This window comes from Cyprinus carpio, chromosome B1 (genome assembly GCF_018340385.1).
Source record: "Cyprinus carpio isolate SPL01 chromosome B1, ASM1834038v1, whole genome shotgun sequence".
NCBI classification, from domain to species: domain Eukaryota; kingdom Metazoa; phylum Chordata; class Actinopteri; order Cypriniformes; family Cyprinidae; genus Cyprinus; species Cyprinus carpio.
The window spans coordinates 12,622,621-12,646,973 of NC_056597.1; the positions used below are offsets into that span (position 1 = coordinate 12,622,621).

At 36.1% G+C, this 24,353-nt stretch overlaps 2 protein-coding genes across 2 annotated transcripts; one reads left to right on the forward strand and one right to left on the reverse strand.

Moving 5' to 3' along the window:
• Positions 1–5,029: 5,029 nt before the first annotated feature.
• LOC109052026 (large neutral amino acids transporter small subunit 3-like) lies at positions 5,030–21,114 on the forward strand. The gene is made up of 15 exons (XM_042716616.1): positions 5,030–5,254; positions 12,444–12,601; positions 12,699–12,885; positions 13,087–13,142; positions 13,357–13,433; positions 16,267–16,359; positions 16,485–16,618; positions 16,754–16,905; positions 16,984–17,130; positions 17,394–17,429; positions 18,293–18,425; positions 18,517–18,646; positions 19,072–19,145; positions 19,510–19,633; positions 19,767–21,114. The coding sequence occupies exons 2-15, from the start codon at positions 12,448–12,450 to the stop codon at positions 19,956–19,958; spliced, it is 1,689 nt and encodes a 562-aa protein (XP_042572550.1). The 5' UTR covers positions 5,030–5,254; positions 12,444–12,447; the 3' UTR covers positions 19,959–21,114.
• LOC109050521 (mediator of RNA polymerase II transcription subunit 19-B-like) lies at positions 21,100–24,301 on the reverse strand. The gene is made up of 6 exons (XM_019068109.2): positions 23,985–24,301; positions 22,919–23,041; positions 22,586–22,719; positions 22,276–22,372; positions 22,096–22,190; positions 21,100–21,456 (listed from the first exon to the last, which is right to left on the reverse strand). Exons 1-6 carry the CDS (start codon positions 24,187–24,189, stop codon positions 21,391–21,393), a joined length of 720 nt encoding a protein of 239 aa, XP_018923654.2. The 5' UTR covers positions 24,190–24,301; the 3' UTR covers positions 21,100–21,390.
• Positions 24,302–24,353: the final 52 nt, after the last annotated feature.

Below are 24,353 nucleotides of genomic sequence, written 5' to 3' on the forward strand. Positions count from 1 at the left end.
TATATGTCTTATTTGTAATGAAGGCTAATTTTGTTGGGCCTATGTATATGTCTTATTTGTAATGACTTTTTAAGTCAAAGCAAGTTCAAAAAGTAAATTCACCAAGTAGAGTGTAAAAAATGTTTTTTAACCTCTGGGGGGAATAATACCAAGTTCCATTAGTTATCTGTTTGATGTTACAATACTCTTATGTTTTCTGGCATTTTTTTTTTTTATTATTTGTTTGGCACCCAAACCATTGTGGGGGTTTTGTTTTTTTTTCATCAAATTTTAAATTATGGAATACTATTTAAATTATTTAAACCATGTGGCTTATGATCTCTTATTCGGGTATGCCAGCTAAACTGTGCTTCATTAAAACTCTAAACAAGTCACACGGCTTGCGGTCACATCTCTCATTCCCTTTTATTGGGGCTTTGGTTTTTTAAACTCTCATGCTCATATTGAATCATACTTTCAAAATTAAGAGGGGATTTTCTGAAATATTTTCTGTGTGACTGCTTAAGTTATTGCTGTGCTTGTATGATGGGGAAAAGTTGTTTTGCCTGCCTTTTCTCCTTTAAAAGGACCCTCGTCTGACCAGGGTTCAATTAATTTTTATTAAGACCAAACATCATTATCAGGTGTCCGATCATTATATTCTGGTCATCAGGCGGATGCTGAAAACTTTTGGCAATAGCATCTGTACTTGATCAGAGCCTAAAAAACAATGTTTTCTAGAGTTCCAGAATTGGTTGATGATTAAATATAGCGATTAAGTTGAATTCCGTAATAAGGTGTCGAGTTCCAGGGGGATGTTATTGTTATTTCATGTTATTGTTTCCCTAATCCATCTCTTAATGTTTTTTTTTTCTTTGAAAACCATTCCACAAAAAAGGAGCTTTATAAAAGAGTAAAAACCCTGTCTTTCTTTTACTGTCATTAAGGTTCTATTTATTTCCTATTTCTTGAAAAACAATTCATTTTGAATTTTGTAGTATTTTGTTATTCAAACAGTTGATACCATAACTGTCATTTCATCACTGTTTCATTAACAGGGAAATGGAAACTGCTTCATGAAATGGAAAATAAACTCTTGATTTGAAATTCACTTGCTGTGTATTTTTTTTAGCATTTTAAAACATACTACAAAAATACTACTGTAAATATGAAAAAGTAAATTTATTTTTTTCAAAAAATCTTTATTGAAATAAATATATCACAATAAAAAAAGCTTATTTCCAATATATATCCGAAGAAACGTCAGATGCACAAACAAGGTCTAACATATCATATATATATAAAACACACATTAAATGATAAATAAATAAATATAAAAATGTCAGGATATTCTCAGTACTTTTAGTTTTTTAAGACAATTTAGGACACACATGTTGCATTGTATGTAAACACGCCCCAATGACCTGATCCACAAACGCTTTAGTTTTGTCCCATATAGAGAGTTGTTGAATTTCCGAGGGACACGAGGAATTTGATAAATTGCCCTTTTTTTCTTCATCTGAGCATTTGAGCATCTGCAAATACAAAGAAACATTGTAACCCATCTTGTGTTACATATACATATGAACTGCATCCATCTAAAACACTTCATTACCTGTAAGTTGTCAATTAGGCCTTGAATTTCGATCTTGATTTTATTGCTATCATTCTGGAACGTCACCTCGCAGTTATTATAATCACAAAGTTTCTGTAAAACTACACACTTTGCCTGAGAAAAGAACACGTACATATCATATCAGATACAGTACAGTGGCTGAGCATTTCCAATATATGGCTAAAAGGAACTGTCCAAAGTAAAATTTCAACCAGTAACTTACCACACCACAGTCATTTTCTGAAGAGATAGTACTGCTTGGAGTAAGTGTGAACTAAATATACATATGGAATTAGCATTGGATTATAAACCATCCAGAAACAGATTAATATTTATGACACAAACGCACTTACATTTTCACTGAGTAACATTTCTATTATCCTTTCAGCCTGCAGCCTTATATTTTCGCAGGTTTCTAGACTCCTTTTATCCAAAGTGTGGTTCCCATATGGTGCAAATCTACCAGATTTCACACACAGCAGCAGTAGAAGGGTGAAAATGATAAAACGCACTGTAAAACAAAACATACCATGCTTGCTCATTAACAGAAAGTAGAAAACAAACTAATTCAGTCATGTACTTAATCTTATAAAGACTTACTTGTATCTTCTTTGTTGGTTTGTCTGGTGGGGTTTTAGAGTTGGGTACGCTGGGTCGTCCTCTGTGCAAATGTTCCCAAATCTCCATCTTATATATCAAGAGGTCCTTTCCCCTTTTAGCATAAACTTTCTGTTTTCATAGAAATCAAGAATTTTTTTGTGGGTGTGTGAGGATTGATTGGACATGTTTCAATGCTATTGTTTTCGTCAGAATTTCTCCCTCCTGTTATGATCAATGCTTGTCACTTCCTCCAGGAAAGCCTTTAGTAATGTTGTAATTGTGAGATAATGTTCCAAGAATCTTTACCCCACTACAGTTTGACATGATGCAACTGCTCGAACAGGTTAGTCGATGACAGCACATCTCTGGCACTGCATATTGTGGTAGAGCATTTGGATGGTTAATCAGCTTTGTTAAGATTCTTGTTACTAATTCTTCCCATGTTTTTTTAAGATGTTTTTCTTATTTACTAGTTTTGTTTGGTAATTTTGGTTGGTAAAGAAATTTTAGGTAAGGTTCTTTCAGATCTTTCTCTTGTCCTTGAAGAAGCCCAATAAATTTCTGCCATAGCATAACACAAACTGTCCTCACTTTTGACATCACTGTGTGGTATGCAATACACTGCATATTTTTATTGTACATTTGTATAATGCACTTGTATCTGAACACCATATTTGTTTCCCCAACTCCTAAATATAAGGTTACATGCTTGCAAAGAAATTATATTTATAAGCCTAAACCCTAAGGTTAATTTCTAAATTATGCATTTTGTATATTTGCAATGTAATTATAGTAGTAACTTCTACTAGTGTTACTCATTTGTGATGTGCTTTGTAATATTATAATTATCTTTTTATTTATTTATTTATTTCATTTACGTAACTCTTTAGCACTGAAGTTCTTATTCATGCCTTAGGCTATGTCACGGGTTGATTTTGTGATTCTCTTTTATTTGGTCTGCCTGAAAAACAGCTTAATAAATTACAGTTAATTCAGAATGCCGCTAAATTCCTACCCACTCACGTAACTGATCACATAACTACACTGTTCGCAAACGCATTCAATATAAAATCTTGTTGCTTACCTATAAAGCACTCCATAATTCGGCTCCTGTATATCTTTCAGATCTTTTTCAGTTGTACATTCCTTCGAGTTCTTTGATATCATATCTTCTGCAGACTTATTGAGAGTTACAAATTTTAAGTTGTGTTCCTTAGGTTGGTATCGAGCTTTTAGCCCTATGGAATTCTTTGCCACTGCATATTCGTCAGCTGGATTCTATTTCCCTCATCTGTTTTGGATTCGAACTCATCTGTTTAGAATAGCTTCTAGTGATTTGATTGTATGATTTGTATGCTTGTGTGTTCTGTATATTTTGGATTGTTTTATATTTTATTGTTTTTCTTTTATACGTGTGCTTGAGCGCCTAAAAAATTAAAGGTACACTGAAAAAAATGTTTCATTCATCCAATTAAAACATAGGGTAATGATTCACTTCTATATTTTTTAACTAAAAAATTAAAGGTACACTGAAAAAAATGTTTCATTCATCCAATTAAAACACAGGGTAATGAGTAAAAAATGTAGAAGTGTATCATTACCCTATTTTTTTTTAATTGGATGAATGAAATTTTTTTTTCAGTGTATTATTATTATTATTATTATTATGGTTTATTATTATTAGAAGTGGGGGGGGGGAGTCTAACTTATATCAGTTCATGTGTATACGTTCTGTAAAAATAAAGGGGATAAAAATCTTTTGTTGAATACAATTTTTTTTTTGCACCATTTTAAACTTGGTTTAAATTCAGTATTTGCTTGCATTCATTGTGTGTAATTATTGTGTGTAAAACCATGGCCTTACATTTACATTTAGTCATTTAGCAGACGCTTTTATCCAAAGCGACTTACAAATGAGGACAATGGAAGCAATCAAAATCAACAAAGAGCAATGATATACAAGTGCTATAACAAGTCTCAGTTAGCTTAACGCAGTACACATTACAAATAAAAATGATTTTTTTCTGACCACAAAATGACTCTATTTTTCCTCTTTGCATTGCAATTTAAAACCCTTTTCTCCTTTTTAACCTTAAATAGGTAATAATAAGTAATAAACATATTAGAAACAAATATTTTAAGTCATTAATGGTCCATAATTATTGCACAAATTGTATTTAGTACCAAAAGATCTCCTCAAAATCTTAAATAAGATTTAGTTAAGCTGAATGGTCACATTATAAGTAAGCAATACCCGAGGGTTAAGAAAACCATATTAATGTTGCCTCGCATCACTCTCCAGAATAAAATGATACAGCTAAATGTCATCGACGTAGGCTAATAATCAATGCATAATTTGTAAAAACATCGGATGAAGTGATTAATTTCTCGATGATGCTAGTGTATTTTTATAAAATGATACAGCTAAATGTAATCGACGTATTGAAGTTGTCTAATTTGGTTGTCTCCCTGCTGCACTAGTAGTGGTGTATACTTGTCCTTACAAGTACAATTTTAGCTGTATTATTTGTGTCCCCTTCAAAAATTGCTCTGGTGAAATTTTGTTTTTGCCAACCCCCTCATTTTGAATATTTGTTTTTTATTTTTTTTTTTTAGATTTTCCAGTACAACTAGCTACTTGAGTGGTGAAGCGCAGTTATTGCTGTAGAAGTTTTTGTAGTGTAACGGCAGACAACATTTTCTGCGATTATGACCACACGAGGGCGCCGCTGACACTGTGAATGATCTTACAGGCTTCTGCACTAACAATCCAGTCGCGTGTGCTCTTTGGGAAACATCCATAAATTGAGTTTAGTTTGGAAAGGTGGGGAGGAGGGTCAATGCCGAGAGCTATTTATAGACAAAACGAGCAGGGAGAGAGAAAGAGCATACAAAACTTGACATATCCGTTTTAGTTTCTACAAACGTGCAAGTACAACCTGGAGTGCACGAGCAGAAAAACGCTCAATTATAGCAGCACATACGCGCAGGAAAGGATAAGTAATACTGAGGAAAACCAGACATATGCCATTGCTATAAAAAACAGTACATAAGACAGTGGTAAGTTTACTCTCTCCTTGTTTCCAAGATTTTGGAAACTTATTTCAAAGGCCAAGTTGATAAATTAATGTTATGTTTTTGTTTGTTTGTTTGTTTGTTTGTTTTTTTAAAAAAAAATCAATTTATAATGATTTGTAAATGCATACCTGACAACAGTTTTTTCTCTCTCTTTTGTGGCGTAAAGAAGATTATTTTGTAAATGATGAAGTAAAAGCTGTGACTGCGTTAGCTTTTGTATTCTTGAATTGTGTATTTGAAATTATATTTTTATAATCAGACTGTGTTTGGGGCGTGCGTTTTAGAGCATGATGACATTCATTTATAAACACATGTAAGATTACACAGTCCAATGCAATAATGAAAATTACTGTCTGTAGTATTCATTAAATTACCTTACAACTGATAGGCAATTATTAATGGTCTCATGTGCGGGCGATGTGTTTTTTCCTTTAGGAAACTGAAGTGCGCACGCGGCACTTAGAGTGAGCTGCTGAGCACGCGGTAGCAGCTGCAGTCAGTGTGAAGGAAACAGCTGTGTGTGTGTGGGTGGGTGGGTGTGTGTGTGGAGGTGTTTGACCTTTTGAAACAGTTAATCTGCCTTGAGTGGAAGCACCATTTACTTGGTAACCTAAGTCGTTGCACAGTTAATAAACTTTTTTAAAATTCTTAATACAGAGGCCATAAAGGGCCTGGTGATGGAGGAAAATATATACCTCAACCTTTTGCATTTTCTTCCATCGATTTCCCTCAAAAAACGTTTTGCTTGCGATCGAAAAGCTTCCCTCTCAATTTTTTTTTTTTTGCACCAAGTTTCGCTAAGTTTCTTGCTGTCCTGTAAAACGTTGTTAAAAAACCGTTCCCTTTCATAGGTTCACTTCAATGGTGTGAAGGTGTCATCGCTATGGGAACACATCTGGTGTGACGAATGTCTGAAGCCCTTATACCATCACACCAATTCATTGACCAATAGCGTTTAGCACTGCCCCGAGCATACGTCACGTATACTCATACATGTGTGCTGTACGCTATTTCATCAGATTTCAATTCCTCAGGAAGCGAATCTTCTGTTGCCCTTTGGAAAGAGATTCTTGTGTTCTAAGCTGACTGTTTTATTGAGCAGTTTACTCCTTTGAGGCGGACACAATGACTAATTACGCTGTTCTTTTCAGCTCCGCTGTCGCATTGAGCTGGAACTTTTGCATAAATGTGGGCAGCCTATAAGAGAGTTTGCCTCTCTGTCAGGTGTTCTGCCGCTTGTTGTGCTCGGACTGATTTTGTCCATTCTCCGCGCCTTAGCTTTCAGAGATCGAGAAGATAGCCATAATGCTGTTGGTGCAGGGTCTATGGTGACATCCAAGCCCCACTTTTGTGGTTGGTGCTGGTTGCCTGATTTTAGTATCCATTTCTTGTTTCAGAGGTTTTTTCCGCAACTCAGGTGTCTTGGGGTCTCATGAGGAATGATCATGGGTTTTTTGCGCCACTTTTGTGGTTGGTATCTTGTGCTACTATGGCGACCACCTATTTGGACCATCGATATAAGTAACGATAAGATGCGTACTCTGCATCCAGATTCAGGCTTGCTTTTGGAATAAAGCTTGCCAATACTTTATTGTTCCATTTGAACTAGCTCCTCGAACGCAAGGTGAATGGATGCGTCTTTGGCCCTGTTGTGGATCCAGGGTGTCTGAGTTTGTGTTACCCTGATGATTGGCTGATATTAGTTCAATCACACAAATTGTTTGGAGCAGCGTTTCTGGCACTCAATTGGTTCTTACCCCAATTGAATGGTTGTCACATTTAGATCAAGGACAGAAAACACGGCTGTGGTCTCATACCTAGATTGTCAGAAAGGATTGTGCTCTCGCCCCCTGAGCAGGTTGGTGAGACATGTTCTTCTTTGGACGTAGACCAAGCTCCTGTTGATCAGAGTGGTTCATGTCCTGGGTCACCTGAATTCAGGAGCTAACTTACTCTTGAGACAGAGTTTGGAGGCCAGAGGATGGAGATTGCACCCTCGGGTGGAGAGTCTCATATGGCAGTTGTTCGGCTGACCGGAAGTGGATTTGTTTGCTTACAGCATACGCATTGCCCACTCTGGTTTCCTTGTCTCCTCCCTTGCCTCTGGGTGTGGACGCTCTAGTCCAAGAATGGCCCAATGGTCATTTATGCCTTCCCGCCGACATGTTTGCTCCCAAATGGTTCTGTTCTGAGTACATATGGTCAAAGTGGAACGTCGCCGTGGTGGTTCTGGCCCACTCAAATGTGGTTCTCGGAATTGGTGAGTCTGTTAGTCAGTCCCTTTGGGAGGTTCCCCTCAGACACGACCTGCTGACTCAGGTTGGGGCATGATTTGGACATCCCCATCCGGATTTATGGAAGTAATGCGTGTGGCCCCTGAGCGGAATTGTAATGTGTTCCAGTCTCTCGGCAGAGATTACGACACTTCTTAATTCTAGGGCTCCCTTCATAAGATGCTGTATGCCCTTAAGTGGAAGCTTTTTGCGGTCTCTTCCACTTGAGCAGACTCTTTCCTCAGTCTTCCAGCTATCTTAGGTACGTCAGGCATGATGGTATAGCATTCCCATAGCGATGATACCATCGCAGCATTTAAGTGAAACTATGAAAGGGAACATCTTGGTTACGTATGTAACCTTGGTTCCCTGAATAGGGAACGAGATGCTGTAATGCTGGCCATTCCATACATTCGATAGCGCTTCCTTCGTCATGTGGAAATCTGATGAAATAGCATGCAGCACGCATACTTGATATGTTCAGGGTGGTGCTAAGCACTATTGGTCAATGAATTGGCAGGATGGTATATGGCAGGGGTGGGCAAGTAAGTTTGGCATTGGGCCAAAAAAAAAATTTTGACACTAGATGGCGGGCCAGAACATAGTCAAAGGATAGTTTAAGAAATTAATTGATGAAAAATTCAACTAGAATTGCCTGTGACAGACTGTTACAGTGTCTTTTGTAACTGGTAATGAGCTGTTACTCTGTGTTAAATCCTGTAGTAGGACATTCATTAACAAAAAGCCACATTTGTGGGACACTCATATGTGGGAGATGCGGAATGGATAAAAATAACTAAAAAAAAATAAAAGAGGACTTGAATAAGCCCATTAATGGCATGTTTGAGTCATTCTCTTTATGAACTATGTTTTATTTCCTCTATTTCAAATGTGTATCATTTTAATTTGCTTGTTACACACTGGAGCCTAACTTATAGTAATAATTATTTGACGTAGCCTACATTTACACTCAGAATTATTTCTTTGCAACCTCATGTGCTAAATTGCATTTGTTTTTTCGTTTTTTTTTTGCATGCTGGAGGTACGCTATTATGTCGTTTGCAGAGTGATGTTCACATTTAAGCTAGCTGGTGAGAGAAAATGGCACTATCAAAGAGTCTAAAGAGGAAAGCTGACAGGGAAAATAGGGCATACAAAGAAGAATAGAAAGACAACTACGCGTTCATCCTACCTAGTTTTGTGAATGCAAAGCCGGTGTGTCTTATCTGCAGCGAAGTTGTCTCTGTTTGCAAAGAATATAACATTATGGTGCATTCAAGTCATGTTGGATACATCGTATTTAAGAGTTAAACGCACATGAACACCACCACAAAGTCATAATTACGAGTGGGAAACTTAGAATTTTGTTTAAGCTCTGAGTTTCGGAGTTGGGGGCATATCAATGAGAAACATGACAGAATCGATGGATCGATGGATGCAACATCTGTTGTTGGCGGTAATTTTTTAGTTGAAATTGATAGACAGGATTGCAGTATAACAATTAATACGTTTTTATGCGATACAGATTAAAGTGGCTTCATAAATTATTAAAAAATAAAATAAAAACGCAAAACACACCTAATGTTAATTCTTTGCTCTTCGTTTTCTATAAGCAGAGTTAACAAACCCTGTTGTATTTTCTTGTAATTTATTAAAAGAAGGTACACCGCCATCTTGTGCCGACTAAACTGACTTGAACGCACCCGTAATTACGACTTGTCAACTCGTACGTTCGAACTTCACAGCAGGACTTGAACGCAGCATTATGCCGCATTCCAGGCAACCTGTAACCCATGTTTTTCCAACCTTATACCCGTGAAAGTGCACTGGAACGACAGTCAGACCTGTGACTTCCCACCCGTGAACTCGTACTAGATCAATGTACTCCTAGTTCCAAGCTCTGACGTCACATAGCCCACGAAACAACAATGGCAGCCCCTACGGATGATATTGCCTACGGATGTGGTGTTTATGCAAGTGGTACACAATGAAAAATAGATTTTAGGACAATATAATGTTGCAATAAAATAAATAATCTAGCTACAATTCCTTGCGTTCAGGAAGTTTGGCGTGACTTGCCTGGAATGCTACAAAGTAGTGAGTTGTGGTTTGAAGTCATGACTTACGGGCTCAAAAACCTGCCTGGAACACAGCATTAGACGGTACCACAAATTAAAAGCTTTTCAAATTAAAAGCTCTCAATTCATCTCAAAATAAAATTCGTAATTTTAGAAATCCCAGAAAGCTTGTTTCTGCCACTGAATAAAATATAAAAAAGGAAATAGCAACTTTTTATCTCACAATTCTGACTTACATCTCACAATTCTTACTTTTTTCTGACTTCTCAATTCTGACCTTCTTTTTACAGTATTGTGAGATATAAACTCGCAATTGAGAGACATAGGGGCCATTTACACGACAACGTTTTCAGCCAAAAATGGGAATTTTTTTGACTTCTTTTTACAGTATTGTGAGATATAAAATGCATATTTTTGAAAACAGGTTTCAAAGTGCAAGTTTTAAATGCCACCATTGTCATTTCCATTTAAACACCCAATACGGGGTTATTTGATGATTGTGTGTTGTTGGTTTTGTGTATTTAGTGGTATATGTTTATTTTAAAGGCAAGCGCGAACAAACATACACAACAATGCCGGAGTACATACTATTGTTGCTGCTCAAGAGTTTGCTAATGCTTCTTTTAGCAAAATGTGTATTTACTTCACCAATATTACAACCAACAGTGGAGACACATCATATACAACATATAATCGTCACTTCCCTACAGGTACTAACAAGGTGACAGCACCAATTACTGGCCTGGCATACGTAAAACGGCATTTTTGGCCGCTTTCGTGGATATGTGTAAACGCGAATCATTTTGAAAATGTTGTCGTGTATATGAAACTTTAAAAATGCAAGGGAAAAACTTTTCCATTTTTGACTACATCGTTGTCATGTAAACGTAGCCATAGAGTCCAATTTTGAGGGGGAAAAGACTGATATGTTCTCAGAATTGCGAGTTTATATCTTACAATTCTGATTTGCAGTTGCATCTTATAAAGTCAGAATTGCAAGATATAAACATGCAATTCTGAGAAAAAAAAAATTGCGAGTTTATATAGCCTATCAGAATTCTCAGAATAAAAGTCAGAATTGCGAGTTTGTATCATGCAATTGAGAGAAAAGTCAGAATTGTGAGGAGGAAAGTAAGTCAGAATTTGGAGGGGAATGATTTTTATTTTTTTTTTTTTTTTTTTGTTTGGTGGTGGTGGTGTTTTTTTATTTTCTGATAAATTATTATTGTTTTGTGAAATTAAGTCTTGGCGTTAAGCTGCACCAGGGAAATAAAATGTATTCAATGTGGAGACCCAAATAACAGCAAAAAAATACAGAAGTTGTGCTTCTCATCAACACTTAGCCTATGTGTGTAAGTTAAGAATAATAAAAAAATAACAGCTTTTAAGTAGCTATCATATGTGTCATGAGCTTGATGGTTGCTGTTCAGTAAGTGATGGGTAGTCATCGTGTAACAAAAGTTAGATTCAGTGAGTTCTTTCAATGAAAGATTCATCAGACTGATCCAGATCGTTAACTCCTAAATATGTGAGTCTTTTTGTGCAATTCATTACAACTACAGACTCTTAATAATTGTTTGCTGGTCACACTGTATAGAGCGGTGAGAATCACTGCCTGGATCTGCAACATATTTGTGGTGTTGCACGTCAGAAATATGTAGGAAATATAAGTTACGTCACTAATGAACTTAATATGCTTCTTGAAATTGCTAATTATTGCAGATGTGCTATATATCAGTAAAAAGTGCACTCTTGCTTAACAGGGAACTGTTTGAATGGATCTGTGTTTTTCTATGTGTTTGAATAAATGCAGAATAAATGTTTGTGCAGAGACAGTTAATAAATTGACTGCCTCTCTGCTTTGAATGTCGATAATATTCAGTTAGGAGTTTGTAGTTAGATTGGGAAGTTATTACATACATCCATGGAATGGATACACTTTACAGCAGGACCCAACTCCATATCACAGCAATGTTTATTCTATGTGTTGGTGAAATCAGTCACACTGGTGGCAGGACAGGGGCTATGTGGACTTGCTCTATGCATAATAAAAATACTTCTTTATCCATGTGATGAGCACAAGTAGAAAAAGCTGCATTCAAAACATAAACAGAAATAAATCATGTGTAAATTCACAGATTTTTTTACAAACAAGATACTTGAGCAATCATTTGCATTCTGTCCTAATTCATGGTCTCCCATCTCATTTTGCAACATACTGTAGACATGCTGTTCAAGAATGTACTGAACAAAGAGGACAAGTCTTGACATAAATTTGTAACAGTCCTTTCCCCCTCTTTCCTCCCCTGAATTCTTCTCATTTCGGCTGTTCACACTCAAGCAATAGATTAATAAACCTTGGTGTCCTGAATGAGTGCAAGTTCATGGTGTGAAAAGGTGTCTGTTCATAAATTCTTAAATTAACTTTTGTGGTCTTCAGTACACATTCTAGCATGAATAAGTCTCAGATGCAGGCAGATTTTTTAATGAATGTGTTGTGTATAAATTTGGGCAAGCGACACTTCCAGTTTTATATTTTATGTTTGCATTTAAATGGAATTAAGTGTTCAAATGTTTTGTGTTGCGTTAACTTCGAAAAATCAAACAAAGTAATTTTACCAAATCACCTAATTTCCCTCCAGGGATTAATAAAGTAGGCTATGTCTGATTCTGATTTCTGAAAGAAAGACGAAAGAAAGCCTTTTCTGATATCATTTTGTTTTTCTGAATTAAGAAGCCCCATTCTGATTGTACAAGCCTGAATTGTTGTATTAACATCATGTAGAATTTATCAGTTCTTGTGGTTCTTTCATTCTCCAGTGCAATGGCTCCGTCGCTCTCGCAGGCCTACAGGAGGCGCTGGTGGATGGCTGTCACATCAATCATAGAAAACCTGCTCTTCTCTGCTGTATTGTTGGGTTGGGGCTCCCTTCTTATCATGCTGAAGAATGAAGGCTTCTACTCGCACCTGTGTACAGGTACATGATTAGAAGATATCCACACTGACAGACAAAGTCTTATTCAGAGCAACATGCAGAGGTTTAAAATATCTAATTCTTCCTGTGATACTATTAGAGAACGTCACAGAGACTCACACTAATGTGAGTTTGATGGAACGGACGGTTTGGCTGAGCTGTGTTGAGCAGGAGGAGATCCTGAATCTGGGCTTTACGATTGGCTCGTTCATCATCAGCGCAGCCACTCTGCCGCTGGGTGTCCTAATGGACAAGTTTGGACCACGTCCAATCAGATTGTTTGGCAGGTGAGAGACATACAGCTATTAGTATTAAGCCAGAAAAGCAAAGTACCTCAAAACTAATGTTGAATGTCAGCTTGACAAAGTTTTCAGTAAAGACTTCAACTTTAGATGGTCAGCATTAAAGCCTACTTTCAATGCTACTCATGCCCTGCAACCCACATCTTTGTCACTTCCACCAACTCTCTGTTTTTATGACTCTTGTAGTTCGTGTTTTGCATTATCCATGGTTTTGATTGCAGTAGCATCTTATGATCCAAAAGGTCAGTATTAAGCCAATTTTAATAGTTTCAGGTGTTCCACAACCAGAACCAAAATACTATATACAGCATGTACTGTAGAAGTATAAATGAAATTATATATACACATATACACACAAACCCATAACTAAATAATTCCACATGCCAGTATTTAGTTAATCTGTATATTTAATGTTTTATAAGCAATGAAGGCATTGTTTCCTCTTTTCGTTCACAGTGTTATCAGCTATCATATTTATTGCTGTGTCCATGAATGGGTTCGGAGGGATCTGTCTAACCTTCACTTCACTAACAGTAAGACACAGCTGCAAAGTTGCCATTTGACCTGTTCTATATTATGAGGTCCTATTGAAGTTTTAATATATTTGGGTTCAGTTTAATTATTGTGTCAGTGGGTGGTGGTCATGTTGACATTTAAGTCTCTATTGGTGTTAAAATGTATGTGTGTGTGTGTGTGTGTGTGTGTGTGTGTGTGTGTGTGTGTGTGTGTGTGTGTGTGTGTGTGTGTGCGTGTGTGTGTCTATAACACACTTCCATTCAAAATATGTTGTTTTTTAATTAATTATATACTACAATTTAAAATTTTCACTTGAATATATTAAAATACATTTTATTCCTGCAATGGCAAAGCTGAATTTTCAGCATCATTACTTCAGTCTTCAGTGTCACATGATCAATCAGAAATCATTCCAATATGCTTATTTGCTGCTCAAGAAACATTTCTTACTTTTATGAATGTTGAAATAATGTTGTCATAAAATATTAAGCTGCATAAACTGTTCAACACTGAACACTGAAAATTCAGCGTCTGAAAGCTTTTGCCATGACAGGAAGAAGTTACATTATAAAATATATTTTAAAATAGAAAACAGTGATTTTATTTTATATTATAAATTATAATATTATGTTTGATCAAATAAATGCAGCCTTAGTGACCATTTTTAAGTGACTTTAAAAAGTCAGTGTGCATGCTGTGTGTTCATCTGAAAATGGTTGGAATAATTTCTGTATGCGTGTCTGTGGACATGTGTAAGGTGAAATGTAAGTATGATGCCTTTTGGCCAAACCTTTGAATACTGCTCCTCATTACATCATATCAAAATACGTGATTCGCCCCTTTCTTGTTGGGCATATAAGATCCCATTTTCTGCACTTTCATGAGTTTCTGCTCTTGCCTGTTGCTGATCACTTCAGTGTTGCACATTTTTTCCATCCCCTCCCTCTACAGTCTGGCATGCCGATCTCAGCCAATCACAGCACAGACCTGTCTTTACGCCCTCTACTCCACCAAGCCCACCGTCTCCCTACACAACATGCACTGTCCTTGCTTTCCCTCACGTGTCCCCCTTATTTTTACACTACCTGAAATGTACCAGAAATGTATTAATGAATTCACAATTAGAGTATATTTTGTAATTCCCTTCATTTATGTACGTATTTATGTCATCCCAAAGTTCACAACCCATTTTAAATTTACAAGTTTACTATTAAAATGACCATTTTACCATAATCCAACATAGATCTGAACATATTATATATATAACAAGGAAAATGAGTATAGATTTTATTAATCTGGATTTGACTGGATGATAAAAAGAGGACATTAAAGCAGAAACTGTTTGTATCTTGGTCGTTTTGTACTTTACTTGTAGATATGATACATTATTTGCCAGTTAGATCATTTTGTCTTAAAGACATGCAAACATTGCCACAATGTCCCCTTTTTAGGTTATCAACCACACTGAACTCTTCCACCCTCCTCTTTCTGTCCTCTTGTGTCTGTGATCTTTGTGTGTTTACTGTCCGGACTGTCAAATTTCATAGTTGCATACTGACACACAAACACACACACACACACACACACACACACACACACACACACACACACACACGTCCTGAGTTGAACTTAGATAAAAACCTCAATCATTTTTTATATGAGCTCCGCATGTACTGTATATGAACTGCATGTATAATATAAACAAACTACTGTTTATGTTTTTTTAGTTTTAGTTTGGGTTTTGAATGTGAAGGTGAAGGACATGTCCTGAAAGTATTTCTTTTTAGCAACCTATTTATATGCTAAAATATTAGAGTTATATTTAAGAGCTGGCAATGAACTGTTTGTGTTTGCATCAGTCTGAATAGGTAAAATATTAGAGTTTTATGTGTGCAATGTGTGTGTGTGTGTGTGTGTGTGTGTGTGTGTGTGTTTGTTTGTGTGTGTGTGTGTGTGTGTGTTTATCTGCTTGGAGTGGTAGAGCATTGTTGGCACATCAGCACAGGAGTATGCTTAGCTCAGCATTTTATCATACCCACACATATATTATGCTATGTTGAATGATTGAGATAAATCAAAGGTAATTATACACTCAGAAAAAAAGGTACAAAACTATCACTGGGGCAGTAATCTTTCAAAAGGTATGTACTTTTAAAGTACTAATATGTACGTTTAAGGTACTAATATTTACAACTGATGGTTAAATAAGGTACAAAGATATACCTTTTATCTTTGGTACCTAAGAGTAATGACCCAGTGACAGCTTTTTCTAAAGAGTGCATGGAACATTTGGTTTAAAAAGTAAGAGAGAAAGAAAGATGGGCAGAATGGTTGATAAATAACAAATGAGTGCAACACATGCAGGAACATAAGCCTGATTTTTAATAATGTATCGCAGCCTGTGTATGTATGAATGTATGTATTGAAATATAGTTATATGTTATATAATGAATATAATTACATATTGAACAACTATATTTTATGTATTGAAAATGACTAAATAATAGATAATATAAAATATTTATGTATGTATGTTATGTATGTGTTTAAATGATATGCAAAAACAATAATATATATATATATATATATATATATATATATATATATATATATACATATCATCATCAAACTTTTTAAGTATAAGCTGTAGCAAACACCTACATGTATGGCGAAATTCTACAGGTTATAACATAGCTGAATGAGGAGTTGTGTCTTCACTTGTGTGGCTGAAGGCTATTTCTAACTTTGAGCTCATAATGCTCTCTAGTGGCAATAGACAAACGTTACAGTTTGACTACACACATTAATATATTTATTTATGATTCTTTTCTTCATGTTTGATTTTCTCAGTTGCCAAATATGTTTGGAAATGTGCGGTCTACGATTCTTTCGCTCATGATTGGCTCGTACGCCTCCTCTGCTGTCACCTTTCCAGGAGTTAAGGTAGAGATTGTTTAATAAGGCTAATAACAAGATCAAACAACTTATTTGTATTCGGACATTATGCACAAACACGTCTGTCTTGCAGTGCAGCATATGAACATGACTCTTTCTGTCTTGTCCTCTAGCTGATCTATGATGTGGGCGTCTCATTTTCTGTTATATTCTGGGTTTGGGCAGGGTTTGCCTGCCTCGTCTTCCTCAACTGCTTTATTAACTGGCCGGGAGAATCTTTTCCTGGCCCTGAGGACATCAGATACACGTCAGTACATGCCAAATACATACACTGTATGCCTAAAATAACGACAAGACCTAAACATCACATACATACAATTACAAAAGATTTGTCTATTATTGTAAAACTGTGCATGAATTTCTGTTACTCTTGATTTCACAGTACAATGGTGAAGTTGAGAAGTGAAGTAGTGGACCATAAGATGACTGAAGAAGGTTCTTTCACTCAGGAGACTCCTAAAGAGCAAGAGCTGACCAAACAACAACCTTCCACTGATGAAGCTCCCAGCGATGGAACAGCTGCTCAGAGCCAGGGCAAGTCTCACAAACACACCAAAGGATTGTGAATATGATAATAAAATAATCTTTATGTTGTCAATGTTCGGACAGCAGGATCTCCTCCCTTTTATCGTTCTGTGTGCTCACCTATATTCCTGTGGAGCATCATCACAATGGCGATGACCCAGCTCCGTGTCATTTTTTTCATGGGTGCCATGAATAAGATGTTGGAGTTCCTTGTTACCCACGGTGACCCTAATCGTGAGCATCAGCTAAACATTTCAATCATTTGTTTTTAATGAAATTAAAAAATATGAAAGAAAATTATTTTTGTCTTTGAAATGTGTTTTCATAACTTTTCTTATGGACAGATGGGTAAATGTAATCACACAAGCCTACAGGCGTTTGCTATAGTTTTGCAGAAGCATGTGTTAGCGGTGGGTGTTTGTAAGTGGGTAGTAAAGTTAGTAGTTTAAATTGGCTTTATATTGCAATATTTTCACTTCCTGTTTATATCTGTTTAGCCTCAGAGGATTTGGTGAAGGAGGCAGAGGAGAAAGGTGAGAAAAGTCATATTATTTTTATTTTGGTTTTGTCACAAACAGATATTTGGCACACTTAAAGGGACAGTTCACTCACATATGAAAATTCTTCATTTACTCACCATCCACTTGTTCCAACCCTGTATGAATTTCTTTCTACTGTTGAACACAAAATGAGATGTTTTGAAGAACGTCTGTAAACAAACAGTGACTTTCTTAGGGAGTGGAAATCATTGGCTTGGCTACCATCAATTGTCTGGTTGCTTATTTTGTGTTAAACTGAAGAAAGAAACTCATACAGGTTTGGAACAAGTGGATGGTGAGTAAATGATGACAGAATATTCATTTTTGGGTGAACTGGCCCTTTAATGTAACAATGATATTACATTAGAAAACTAAATATCAAACCAGGGAGAAATTTGAAGGAAGATGGCTCAATCAAGCGACCTTGACCTTCACACCAGTTGGTAAAACTTTCAAAATGTCTCGCTAAAGTTAAATTACTTCTGATAAAAAGTCTAGTTTCATTTGGTTTAATGTGTTTAATATGTAATGTATCAGTATAAGTATCAGGCAGTGCAATATCAGCTTTATATGGCAACATTATTCAGGGAAGTGCTTGTATAGTGAATGGAATATAAAGTGTGTGTGTGTGTGTGTGTGTGTGTGTGTGTGTGTGTGTGTGTGTGTGTGTGGGTGGGTGGGTGTGTGTGTGTGTGTGTGTGTGTGTGTGTGTGTGTACTGGTATATATTTATATGAGGACACAAATGTGTATAATGACATGGGTACTACAACGTAAACATGGTTTATAAGGACACTTCCTCTTTATGCCTATAGAGAGTCCCCGTAAACCACAAGTGTGTGTGTCTATGTGTTATAGTGAATCTCTACTCGTCCATCTTTGGCACTCTACAGCTGCTCTGCCTGGTCTCCTGTCCTCTGATTGGCTACATCATGGACTGGAAGATGAAGGAGTGTGAGGACATGGTGAATTCAGCAGAGGTAGAAAAAAGGTGAAGGTGGTGAAAGAGAAGGAGAGAAGTGTTCAATTACTTTGATATGTCAGTTACATTGTTAACTGTTTCCTTTCATTGTTTTCTTCAGTCCCTCGGGACCTCCAAAAAGGGACAGAAAGATCCAGAAACTCATCAACGCCATCAGAGCTTTCATCCTTACAAACACTTTGCTAGTCATCTTCGGCATCATCTCTCTCATAGACAATCTGCCCGTACAGGTTAGACACAATGTCACAAATTCACTTATTTGTTCAGAAATACTGCAGAATGTTATTTGGTTATTTAATGATATGTAATTACAATTTTATTAGTTAATTTTTCATATATAAATTAGCATTTTTATATTCATATATAACTTTGCACTCATACTAATTTAATTTAATTTAATTTAATTTACCATATATGACTTTGCACCATATATAATTTTAATTTAATTTAATTTAATAATTTATTTTATATATATGATTTTGCACTTATCCATAATATTAGTATATATTCATACAAATTAAATTAAATTAATTAAAAAATATATTTAACTTTTTATATATAACTTTTGAACATGATCTGTTTATGCTGCAAAACATGAAAATGTCAATGGCCATTAATTATTGTATTTCTTTTTCTTTTTCTCCTTTCTGATCAGGTGGTGTCATTTGTTCTTCACACTGCTGTTCGAGGTTTTATTCACTCCTGCTGTAGTGGGCTCTACGCTGCTGTGTGAGTTTTCAAGTTTTTGAAATGTTGTTGTGTGTTTGCCATTTTTATTACTTTTTTGTCTTCATAGTTTTTATTACATTTTAGTTTTAGTTCATTTAGTTTCTGTTATTCTAGTACTTTAAACAAAACTGATAAACGTTGCCTTGGCATCTAAGTGAATTAAAATAATTTTAAGTTTTTTTATATTTTAGTTTTCAGTTAATGTTTATCTTATGAGAATGTTTTTTTTTTATGGGTTTCAGTTTTAGTTAATGATAATACTCTGATCTGAATCCCAAATAACTGTTAAAAAGAGCTCCGTAAATTGCATATGTGTAACATTTGCTGTTTATGTTGTCCTCAAAGTGTTTATGTGTATATTTAGCTACCCAACCAGTCACTTTGGCACTCTGACGGGCTTGCAGTCCATGATCAGTGCTGTGTTTGCCCTCCTACAACAACCACTCTTCATGTGGATGGTGGGACCATTGAAGGGTGATCCTTATTGGGTGAGACAAACAAATTGTTTAGTGTAATACACCAGTCGTGTGCAAAGCAAATTTGTATTTGTATTTAAGTAGTGCAGGTCAACAGAATCAAGATTTTGGACAAAAAGTACCGAACACTTTTTTTAATCAACAGATCAACTTGGGCCTGCTTGTGTTCTCATTGGTTGGGTTCCTGCTGCCGGGATACCTCTTCTACCTCCGGAGACAAATTATTAAGGAGAAGGCAGCCTTTGATAGTCTGTCAATGAGCCAGTCGGCGCAGGAGAGCAACAGTCTCAACCAAACAAACGATTCAGCAAAATATCAAACAAACGGGAACGTCTGAGGTGGAAAACATTCAGGGTTGAGGTGTTTGTGAATTATACACCTGATTTATGAGATATGATATCATGGCACTTCAGAAACTGAATTATTGGACTTCATGTTCAGTCACTGTTAAGTCTTGACAAATATAAACCAGTGTTAAAAAACAAGCAAATGTTCAATTTAAAGCATCAGTCAAGGCTTTGACTGTCTTACTGGGCAGGATGTATTTTCAAGGCTTTTCTTATCAATCAGAAAAACATTATGCCATGACCTACAATATATAGTTTGCAGTTTTCTCCAATTATTATTATTGCATCGACACTTTGAGATCTCCATTAAAATGGTAGCAGAACCAGTAGGTGTTAAATATGATCAAAAACATTGACTCTTCTTTCCTTGAAGCACCTCCTGCCTCGTCACTTTTGTTAGTCAGTATGAATCAAAATTTGCTCTGTTTACTTTAAGAAAATCACAGTGTTATTGTGCACAATCAGTGCATTTTATTCCAAAGACAATCAATTTGTGTTCATAATCTTTAATCAAAACTTGATCTAACTTGCTGAGATGGTATAAAAGGGGAACTTGACCTTCAGTCATGTCTCGATCAAAAAGCCTCCTTGAAAGTCTGTGCCGGAGTTTTCAGGAGAGAGCTCACAAATGACTGTGAACTTGTATTCTATCATGTAATGATCTTTATTATGTATGTGCAGGACACAGACATATTCAAATTCACTAGTATTCGTAATAAAAAAAAATGTTAAATAATGCTCGCCGTTTATGGAATGTAGAGAATGTAATGTTTTTCTAACAGGTAAACCTCATCCTCCTTCAAGACTCAGGTAAATAAGGCAGGGCTTCATGTAATGCTCACTTTACCTTGACATGGATCATTTTAATATTAAACCTTTTCTTTTGCCATCCCTCTCTCACTAAACTTGATGGAAATGCAGCTTTATATGACAAATGGTAAATACAGATGATTTGTTTTATTGCAGAGGCCAGTTTTGCACTATATTCTTTTTTTCAAAAGTGCTGTTCTGTATGTTACAGAACTGTAATCATGTTATCGGTTTCAACGATTCTATTGATTGTTCAGTGTAATGGTGCTTGTACTGTGCTCACGACTGTAAATATGCCTGAAAGAAAGAAAAAATCAAATGTTTTCTCACAAATCAGCCTACGTCTCAGCTGATTGTTTTATTTGTAAAAAAGGTTTTAAAAAAGTTGAATGAAAAATTATTCATCATACTCATAAATAGACACAGAGGCACTAAGACACTTACAAATATAACAGATGCGATGTTTACCAGGTGTTCTGGTACATTATATAATGATATACTCTCACACATATATACACACACATCTGAGTCACTGTAACATTAAATCTGTGACGTCCCAGAAAAGGCCCAATTGTCCAGCTTGTGCTTCTCTTCATCTCGCTCCTCTTGTTTTTATCTCAGACTGCTGCTGCTGGGCTGAGCTCCAGTCATGCCCGGGTGATCAGGGCTATGGCGATTCTGAACATGGAGAAATAACAATATTGTATTTTATCAGCGATATCGGGTGCACTACTTATCACAATTTAATGAATAATGTATGAACAAATCAAAAACATACTCTACTGTTAGAAGCTTTACGGTATGAAATGAATACTTTCTTGTACCAAGGATGCATTAAATGTATCAAAAGTCACAGTAAAGGCATTTAGAATTTTACAAGATATTTGAATTTCTGATAAATGCAGTTCTTTTGAACTTTCTATTAATCAGAGAATAATGGTTTGCATAAAAATATTAAGCAGCACCGCTGTTTTCAACATTGACAATATTAAGAAATGTTTCTTGAGCAGCAAATCAGTACATTAGAATGATTTCAGAAAGGATGATGTGACACTGAAATAGTGATGCTGAAAATTAATCTTTGCCATCACAGGAATATATTCCATTTTAAATATATTCAAATATGTACATATATGCCAAATATTTCACAACATTACCGTTTTACTGTATTTTTGATCAAATAAATGCTGCCTTTGTGAGCATAAGAGACTTTAAAACATTTTAATAAATCTTACTGAGCCCAGTTTTTGAACAGTAGTGTACAAGGCCAATTGTAATCTGTACTGTCATATGAACACCATAATAACGCCAGTTAACCTTTTTCTTCTTCTTATCTTTCTTCTTTTTCTTTCTGTCCGGGTCATCGTCCTTCTTTTTCTTCTTCTTCTTATGGTCTGAATCTGATGGCGTTTCTGTGGTAAAGATGTGAGTTTGACAGTCAAGATTTAAGAAAGCAAACATTTGTTTCTTTGTGTGTTTTTTGTGTTTGACCGTCACCTGGCGGTAAGGGATCCTGAGGCCGATGATGTTTATGCTTGTGTTTGTTCTTCTTCTTCGGTGGTTGAATGTGCATCAGTCTGTACTGCTCTGGCAACTTTGTGAGGACAGAGAGAGTCATATAAACCTTGCTTGCAAAACAACAATAAAGGTCTGACCCACATAACCATTCGCTACCAACGCTGTCTAAGAAAGACATGGACAAACCTCAGAGGCAGCATCAGTTACACTTGCCTCCCTAAATGCAAAGGGGGATCCTCTCTCTCACAGCCTCTCACACAAAAGGGGATCCTTCTTTAGCCTCACTTACAGGGCCTGTGTGTAGCCTGAAGCCGGTGAGCATAGCCCCAGTGAGAGGACTGAACGAGTTGTTGCACACTGGCGGCTTCTCAATGAGAGATCGCAGAGAGCTGTTGTCCTGAATGCCTGGGCTGTCGATCATACCTGGAATACAGAAGGATCAAAAAACTAGGCAGTGGCGGATAGTTAAAGGGATAGTTCACTCCAAAACAATAAAAATAAAACAAATGGAGGGTGAGTAAATGATGACAGAATTTTCATAATTAGGTGAACTATCCCTTTAAGGTTCTAGTACTACTGTAAAATCGGCCGTAAAAAAAAAGGTAAAAGTATGCATACACACCAGGAAGCTCTGGAAGGAAGTTGCTGAGTTTCTCCTTCACCTTCTTTCCGCAGAACTTGTTATAAGCGTGCTCCAGATTGTAGTGTGTGATGAGATTAGTGTGTCCTGTCAGCTCATTCTCCACTGTGAAGAAGACATGAGTGTTAATAAGGTGACATAAACTCTAAAATCACCCACTATATACCATTACATATACCATTATGGTATATTCTTTTGTAATATATTTTTGATTGGTTTGCTTTTTTGTTTCTTTTGTTATGTCTGTTTTGTTGAATGTTTTGTTACATCATGTATTTAAAAATGTTTATAATAAATTAATTATTTTTACATTTTTATTTATTTTTTTTAAATTTATGAGTTTATTTGTCGATTTATACTTAGAGTGTTTTAGTGCTTTCAGTTTTTAAATTTTTTTTTATAATTTATGAATTTTTAAATGTTTAATTTTATTATGTTTTTCACTATTTTTAACCAATATATAGCTAGCAGAACACTATGTAATGTATATTCATGATAAAAATTGCCAATTAATTGTAAGATTTTTTTATTAATATTTATTAAGTTACATGACCTTTCCACTCATTTTCCCGAGAAATCACACATTTATTTATTTATTTTTTGTTTATCTTATTTTAAAGCATGTTTTGTCTCAGAGGCCCTTTTGGAAGTTTTCTGAGGCCCTCCAGTGGCCCCGGCTCCGTTGCTAAAAACTATAGAACAAAATACAACGCTTATTTTTAATAAAAACAAAACCAGAACCACTGAATAGGCCTAAGTGATTTGCTTTTAATTTGATTATATTTTTGAGTAACAGGGATGCTGTTAACTATTGTTAGGGTAATGGCATGACATATATTGCATGGTTTGGTACTATGGTTACCATGGAAAAGTACCATGGTTATATGGACATGGTACCGTGGTATTCTTTGAATTACCATGTAAATACCTGGGTACATGCTATACAATCACGCTAAAATTACACTGACACTGACACGGTACTTTATTATATATTACTACGACGAAATCAATAATATCCCCAGTATTAAAATCACAGAGAGGCGCTCACTGGGCAGTTCTCGCAGCAGGTAGAAGGGCTCGTTCATCGCGGCGGGTTTTCTGATCGGACCCCCTTCATCCACCATCTGATGCTGGAAACACATCGGGCCCATGTTTTGGGGGGCCTGAGGTTTCCCTGATCCAAAGCCCAGCGCAGAGGGCCCTGCTGGACCCTGTGAATCAGGCTGACCATACAGAGAGAAGATTTCGGTCATGATGGCAAAACTACACTACAACGTTATTACTGTGTGGACGTTTGTCTTGGCTTCGCTACTGCGAACGACGATCTGTTGACAATTGCTTCCGGTTGTTTGGGGAAATTTACCGTAATTTATCAAGTACGTGCTCTTATTGCACCCAGTTCCTAAACTGCACCAAA